The sequence below is a fragment of the Pygoscelis adeliae genome, unplaced genomic scaffold (genome assembly GCF_000699105.1).
Source record: "Pygoscelis adeliae isolate BGI_AS28 unplaced genomic scaffold, ASM69910v1 Scaffold94, whole genome shotgun sequence".
In the NCBI taxonomy this organism is placed as follows: domain Eukaryota; kingdom Metazoa; phylum Chordata; class Aves; order Sphenisciformes; family Spheniscidae; genus Pygoscelis; species Pygoscelis adeliae.
Window position 1 is genome coordinate 254,482 of NW_008824547.1, and position 7,965 is coordinate 262,446.

Here is a 7,965-nt window from a genome sequence, read left to right on the forward strand (position 1 = left end):
GAGGCCTCAGCCGCTCTTTCAAGGTTTGTGTTAAATCTGTCACATTAGCAAAAACAGTGAAAATTACCTGGCTTGTGGAGATGAAAGGCAGCCCCTTCCGATCCCTCCATAAAGGAAGGGGCCCATTAACACCTAGTGAAATATTAGCCATTAATCAGGCTCCGTGCAAAATAAAACCATCCACATTTATCATTATTGGATCCTTAATGAAGTGATAATGGGAATGCTGGGGAGCTGTGATATTAATGTCTCCTAAGAGGCAAGAGCAGAGCCAAGGGCGGCAGCCAAGATTTTTAATTTACTGCCAAAAGCTCGCACTGTTAATAACGCAGTTACTTCTCCCGGCCATTAGCACTGTTTGGCTACAAGCAGCCCGCTTAGGAGAGCAAATCAACCCCGACCGTACCCAGGCTCTGCTTGCCCGCTCCCTGCCCAGCGGCTGGGCGTGCTGTTCCCAACGGCTGTCCCTGTGTCCCCTGCCCATGTACGGGGACGTGGCCAGGGAGCTGTTGGCCATCTCCACCCATCTCCCTCCTTCCTGGAGGCTGGCTGGTGTAGAAAGAGTTTTGCTTTTCCGGTAAAAAGGGAAGGGATCTGGGAGCGTCAAAACCAAGCAGCTTTTATTGTCCTCGCTCCTTCTGTGACTTGTCTCCTTAGGCGCAAGCATGCCAGAGCCAGGATGGCGCAGAGCTGGGCCCAGCATGGCCCCGCAGGCTGGGATCACTTGGTGTGACCACAGTCGCCCTCCGGGTTTCTTCACTTGCCCGGGTACGCTCACATGATGCTAATATCCCATCCAGGACAGCGCGGGCAAGCTGCAAAGCCCTGCTCGGCTGCTGTGACTCACTCAAGTTCCCGACAGGGAAGTCATCGCTCCTGGCAGGCTCCGACAGCCCAGAGGCAAATCGTTACTTCGCAGGTAAGGAATGCTGTTGCGTCTTTAGATGCAACTGTTATCTCACAAATCCTTGCAAAACCCGACCAGCGCGGCCCAAATGTATGCTGGTTCATGCGTGGGGTCTTTTGCTGTCCGCGAAGGGACTGCAGGTCAGAGGGAGCTGGCTCCGGGCTGGAGCAGTAAGAGGCAATTCTGTGCTGAGCATTGTCCAGAGGAATAAAATGATGCCTTGTTTGTAAGGGGTGCACACGCTCCAAAGCTCCTTTCCTCCCTAGGCAGGAGATGTATAAGGTCCACCCAAGCAATCCCTCAGAAACGGAGCTTCGATCTATCCAGGTAGAAGCATCAGAAGAGTGTTTCTGTAACCTGGGTGTCCTTGGCCAACCTCCCCCTGTCCTGTTATCTCATTAGAAAAGAAGGGACAAGAACAAAAACCGTATATGGAGGCCGAGCAAATGTAGATGTGAAATGCACTTCAAACAGCTCCATCCTTTCAACAAACCTTTTATTAGCCTTCTCTTCTCCCCCACACAAACTCTTTTTAATCGTTAGTGAAAAGCCACTGTTTAGAAAGCAAGGACACCGCTCAGGGTACACGTAGGCATTTCCCAGGAGAAGCTGGCGAGCGCTAGCCCAAGGTCTTCTGAACTTGGCCATGACGCGGCGCAAGCAGCAGCTCCAAGGACTAGCAGGGTGCTCAGCAATGTGGCAGGGCTGCAGGGGTACGGGGGGCCTGTGACAGCGTGCCCAGGCTGGCGTGCCAGACCTGCTGCTGAAGATGCCAGGGACCCTTCTGCCAGGCACCCCAGCCCGAAACCGGAGTCACTCTGGATTTCACTGGAGCAGAATTGGACAGGAAGCATTAACTACATTTTGGAGCCAGCTTTAGCGAGTTCTCCTGGCCGCAGCCCATACTTTTTGACTGTATCACTGCGCGTTAGTGCCCCCGCGGTGCTGGCATGCTGGGCACGGAGGAGGCGACCTGCCAGCAACCTGCTGGCGACCTCCGGAGAAAAATGCACGGCACAAAGCAGCTTCTCCTGTGCAACCACCACCTGACATTACGGGGGCACAGCGAGCTTTATAACGCTTGGCAGGTTTTCCCCAGCAGATCTCAAAGCTGTTTGCCAGTGCGAGCAAGTTCAGGCATGTTACAGAAGACCTTCAGACTCGGAGGACAAATGAGATGCGTGGACGAGTTTAAACCGCCAGGGTAAGACCGGGGTTTTGAAATCCCCAGGCTTGTGCCTTGACGCTATGCCTGGGCTGTGGCCCAGACAGTCCAGCTACCAGCCTGGCATTGATACCAGGCCCCGTGAGGGTCCTGCTGATATCCCTGCTTGTTAGATACTGGCTTCGAAACCAAAGCAGGAGGTGTCGCATCCTCCTCAAAAATCCACCCTCCGATCCATCTTGGAGCGGGGCACAGAATGATTGTTCAGTGAGACACCACGACTCACAGTGTTGGCAGGATGGTGTATTTATGTCACGAGACGAGATCAGCCACATGGAGTAGGTCTGTCTGGAAAGAATCTGAGTCAAGCGTGTCCTATTAAATTAGGGCTGGATTTTCAAAGGAGCTCAGCTCCCACTTAGGCTCTGTAACAAACAGGCAGATATTCAAAAGGAGTCGGACGTGTTGGGTCATACTGGCTGCTGAGCTGAAGTCCTTTGAATATCCAGCCAAAACCGTCACAGTGCCTGTTACTACAGGCAGAGCCCTTCTGAAATCCAGCCCCACCATGGGCTCCACATCCTGGGAAAGCCAGCTCATCTCTGCTCTCCTACATATTGCACTGCAGTAGGTGATGAAACTGCGATAACCACCACGTCCTCATACATGCAGGGGAAAGGCTCCCTGTCAAAGCACGGCTCCGGCAGCTTTGCCCTTTGATCAGCTCAGCAGCATGGGTCAGGAGAGCCGAGCGTGAAGGTTTCCTTGCCTTTTGTTCTGCAGAATTAGCCGAGTTAATCAGAGTGACAACGACTTCTGCCTCAGCGCGGAAGAAAGGTCAGTGGCTCAGGCTGGATGCACGACTGTTTTCTAGGCAGTTGGAAGACAACACCGTGAAAGCTCATAGCATACACACCGCTGCCACGGAGACTCTCCCAACAGGGATCAGCAAGGCTGGAGGAGAAGGGCTCCACTCAGCTGGCTCGCCACTGCACCTCAATCGTCCCCTTCCTCATGCTGCACAGTGAAGGTATACCACCCTCTGTGTCACTGTGCACTGCTTTTGTGTCACGCGTCCAAGACGAAACGCTGCTCTCGTCCAACGTGCTCCTTAGCCGCGCTGCTGGGTGTGCATCGTGCTGGGCTCAGGGTCCCTGTGTCGCCTAGGGCACCCTGGTGTGGGAGGACCTGCAGGGCACTGTGCTGGTGCGTGGAGCTGGTGCTGGGTGTCCCCTTCCCAGTGTGTCCCCCAGCACCTCCATGCCTCCAGCTGGGCAGGCCTTGCTATTGCTTTTACATCCTTCAGACGCTGTAATGCACTTCTGTGAACCTGCAAAAGCCCCCCCCGATGAGCTGTTCTTCAGCTGGGCGCACTGGAGGTGCAACAGCCACAGCAAGGGCTCTCCCTGGCAGCCCCACCATGGCCTCAATTTCCCCGCATCTTTTAACTAGAGTTGAAGCAGTCACAAGAGTGGCAGCTCTCAGCAGAAGTGTTAAATCCGGCCTCCGTGTCTGTAATGTGACCTCCTACCTTCCTCTGATCCCAATTACAAGTGCTTGCTTTTGCTGTGGACATCCACTCATGTGTCTAATTAGTGGATTCTTTCTGTCAAAGATATTAGCACCCTCGACAGTGAGCCCTAATTTAAGTAGTTTACATTTGTCTGCAGTGTTGATGCCTTCATTTACCCCCCGGCCCTAATTAAATGCATCTGGGTATCTGCAGAGGGATGTCTCATGATCTCTCCGTGGCTCTAATTAAAATGGCCTGGATGTCCATGACATTGGTGCCCGTCAAGCCTGTCACCAGGAGGTGATGCCCACCTTGGAACTGGCTGAAGAACGTATAGGAGTCATTGTTGCTGAGAAAGGCCTCCACACTGAGGCCCTCTTGCAGCGCCTCAGCCACCAGCTCTGGGCTGCAGAAGGCCCCTGCCGCCTCCGTCGGCCCGTCCTGCCCATCCGTTCCCCCACTGAGGAAGACGATCTCGCACCTCCCCAGGGGGCTGCTGGTCTCCACCGCCTGTGCCCTGTGCAGCCCCAGCCCCACGTGCAGGGCCAGCTCCTGGTTCCTCCCTCCCTTGCCAGTTCCATGAAGCTGAACCGTGGTTTCTCCACCGGCCAGGATGCAGACTGGTCTTTCAGGCCCTAATCCTCGCAGGGCCTGTAGAAACTCAGCAAGGTTCAAACCCGGGATCTCTAGCTCTGCTGCCAGCTGTAGGAGATTCCCTCTCACCTCGTCACTCAGGGTCCCTTCCCCGAGGCCAGAGAAGCCCAGGCAGACCAGCCGGATCAGCTGGCAGTACAGCGTGGCGACGCGGCTGACTTCCCCGCAGATTGCCGCACTCAGAAGCAGAGTTGCGTAGCCCAGGCCCTCGGCTTGGTGTTTGGCCTCGTCTAAAGCCAGTGTGTTTGACCCGATGATGATGTTGCAAACGTGGGAGTAGTCTTCCATAGCAGTGAGCTTGGTGGGAGAGCTGGACAGGACCGTTTCCACTGACTTGGGCAGGTGGTGCAGCAGGTTGTATTTGGCGAGTATCTGAAGGCAGTCTTGGACACTGTGGGAGCTGGCAGCAGTGGGCCCACTCGCTATGATGTCCAGGGGGTCACCAATCACATCAGAAAGGATGAGGCTCACCACCTACAAAAAGAAATGCCCACGGATTATTGTGGGAGGCAGAGACAGGTGACCACGCAAGAGCCCTGGCATAAGCACTGCTCTGAGTTACACTTGCACCACCCCCATGTCAGAGCAGACGGAAACAGGCAGATCTTGGCCCATTTTTGTTTTACGGTCCTGTGAGTGTCACCTTGCCTTCTCAAACCCACAGATCTACAACGTCCTTTGATGCTGGACCATCACATTGGAAGATGTAACTTGTGATGCTGCACCTGTCAGGCTGATAACCTAGTGTGGGTTCAGCGATGGCACACGCTGAGAACAGGCTCCAGGAGAGCCAAGGGTCGGACCCAGCCTCGAACGCGCAGTGGTGGAGCACCGGCACATTGGAAGTGCCTGCTGGGTGAGGCACTTCCAGGGTCTTCTGAGACTTCTGGGGTCTGCTGAGAGTGGTGCGATGGGACGGCTGACATTTGCAGAGTCTGAATTTGCCCTTCTCCACCTCTGTCTCCCTGAGAGTTTGGGTCCTCAATGAAATCTGAGCCACAGAGTCCCAAAACAGTGTGCAAAGGTTGTTCAGTCAGGGGGAAAAACCCCTGCAAGCACGCTTACGTCAGTTGATTAAACCCCTATTTTGAGGGCAGATGGGTGATCTCTGAGCAAGTAGGAGCTTCCCCTCAGTTACCCGTGCAGGATATGCGAGCCGGGCCAGCCCGCCACCCTTCAGCAAGGACAGAGTCTTCCGGACAATATTCAGCTCCTGTATGGCAGCTCCTCGGGAAGCCAGCATCTTTGTGAGTTTCTCCTTCTCTTTGAGGAGGATGGGAGGGATGGGAGCAGGCAGTAGGGCTGATCCACCCCCTAGGATACAGAAGAGATGGCAAGAACATCAGGACAGCAGGAAAAGGAGGACAGGACGTAAGCAAGGCTGTTCAACACTTGAGCCTTTGCTCTTCCCTCACCAATGCGCAGCGGGAAGGCAGAGGTGGTTGGGGAACTGTGCTAACAAGTCTGGAGAATTCAGTCGTCTTCACCAATGGGTTTTAATTGCTGCTGCCCCGCACTGTCTGCAGTCAGCTACACTTCATCTGGGCAGTGTAAACCTCACCGGACCAGGGTACCACATGCCTGCAGTGTTGCAGGGATGACAGAGAAGGGCCAGAACTTACTATCCCTGCAACATCAGGCTACTAGTGTGTCATCACACTGATTTTCACGGGCTACCTGGATGGGTGAGCAGGGAGCATGGGCTCCACGACTCACACAGCAGGCAGTGCTAAGCAGATGGAGACACTGCCTGCTTTGCTGGCTCCATTTATTCAGGACAGTGTGTAAAAACACCAGCTATGGCTGCAGCAAGATCGGAAACTGCTGAGCTGCACTCATCTAGGCCTGGGAGTAAAGGAAAGGGGGAGAGAGTAACGCAAAAGACAAAGCACACCCAGAGTCTGGGGTGATAGCCTCATCGATGGGAATCCTGTCTGATACAAGCAGGCATTGGAAATGCGGAAAAGAAGGCAAAGAAAAAAGGTTCTAATGGAAAAGTGGAATGGATGGAAAATACAGAGCAGAAAGGAACAAGATCTGAGCAGAAAGTGAACGTGCACAGAAGTACAGCTGAAAGCTACTGTCAAAAGGCAAAGCCTGCTCAGAGGTTTGAGGCAATCAGCATCAATAAAACATGATGAGCAAGAAAAACAAATGCAAATGCCTGTGTTTCAGTCAATAGCCAGGGATCTAGCTGAGAGGCAGGAGCAGTTGGGGACCGGCTGCTGTGTGGGAGTGCACATGCATAGGGAGTCACAGCCACGGGGAGATCCTGTACAGGCTCCCTGAAGGGCTGAGAAGTCTCTTGGAGATCCCCATAGCCAAAGGACAGGAGGAAGCCCAGGGGAATCCCCAGCAAGTGCAGCTAGATTCCAGTCGCTTGGCTGTTTGCCTAACAGCACTACTCTCTCTGCACCAGATCAGGCTTGAGCATCCATAGAGAAACAATCACTGAGCAGAGGAGTTTCTACAGAGCTGCTCCAAGCCCCTGCATGCTTCTGCCCTGTGACACCCACTCACCCAGCCGAGCTCAGGTTGGGGTGACGTCACTGCATCCCTCTGATGCACAATATCCACCTTCCTTACAGAGCCCTGGGTCTGGGAACAGCCCGGGGGCCCAGCAGGCAGGGCCTGGGGGTGTTCAGGGCTGACCCTGCAAGGCGTGCACATGCTCACTGTGTTGGAACCTGGAGGCCTCATTTCCACTGGCTGGGAAGCAGCAAAGCCCTGGGAAGGGTCAGTCCTGAATCTCAGCTTACAGACTTACACCCCTGCACAAATTCGGAGCATGCAAGTCCACCAAGTGCTTGCTTCTCCAAGTCTGCATTCCCAAATGTAAAGAGGGAGCAGGAAGAAAGTGTCTCCTTGGCAAGGGGTGAGAACAGCTGGCAGGCTGTGCCCAGAGGTGCCATCTCACAGTGGTGGCACAACCACAGGACCCAGCCTGCGCAGCTCAGCCTCTCCCCAGTGCTGGGAGATAGCGTGTCCACTGCAGCAGCAGGTAGCCCCATGCCCTCCCCTGCTGCATCCCTGGAGAAAGGCTGGCAGGAGAAGGGAGAGGAAAAATCACAGAGGTGCAAGTGTCAGCACTGAAAGGGCCAGCACAGCACAGTGCTCCCCTGCTGCATGGTCACATGTGGGCAGGCGGCTGGAGGGCCCTCAGCAGAGCCCATTCCCTGGGATCCCCATGCTACCTGAGATGAGCACAAGGAGCAGGTCGTCCACAGTCAGACCCTCAGCCAGTTCCTGGATGGCAACTGCTCCCTTCAGAGCCTCTGGGTCCGGGAGGTTGTTCTTGGCACCTTCGATGACCTGGATTTTGCTGTCTGGCTTCAGGAGCATCTCCCTGGTGAGGTAAGAGAGGCAATCACACCACTGACACATGCACCTACACAGGCAGCCAGGCTGTCACTCAGCAGGCAAATGGGCCTGGTGCACCAGAGGTGCACGGCGAGTGGCCAGGCAAGGGAGATGGCCTTTGCTGAGTGTCTCTTCCCCTGGGCTGGGAAGGAAGCACATCCAGTGCAAGAGACGGGCTGTGTCACTGGTGCCACCGGGATGTGATGGAGGTTTAAGACCAGGGCGGTGTGGTGGACAGGGTGGGCACCAGAGCAAGGGCAGCTGAAAGAACTGAAGGGGTTCACAGCAACATCCCAGAGGATAAATCTGGCAGCCTACCCCCACAAACTGTCCAGACACAGCCCCCCTTACTGCATGCCTTCTCGC

The 7,965-nt window shown here is 54.9% G+C and overlaps 1 protein-coding gene across 1 annotated transcript in view; it reads right to left on the reverse strand.

Moving 5' to 3' along the window:
- Positions 1–604: 604 nt before the first annotated feature.
- GLYCTK (glycerate kinase) overlaps positions 605–7,965 on the reverse strand; it is a 15,509-nt gene continuing 8,148 nt past the window's right edge. The window contains exons 7-9 of the mRNA XM_009321843.1: positions 7,434–7,585; positions 5,378–5,553; positions 605–4,713 (exon numbers count right to left, since the gene is read on the reverse strand). Coding sequence (XP_009320118.1) covers positions 3,808–4,713; positions 5,378–5,553; positions 7,434–7,585 — 1,234 coding nt within the window. The 3' untranslated portion in view covers positions 605–3,807. The remainder of the gene's footprint in view (positions 4,714–5,377; positions 5,554–7,433; positions 7,586–7,965) is intronic.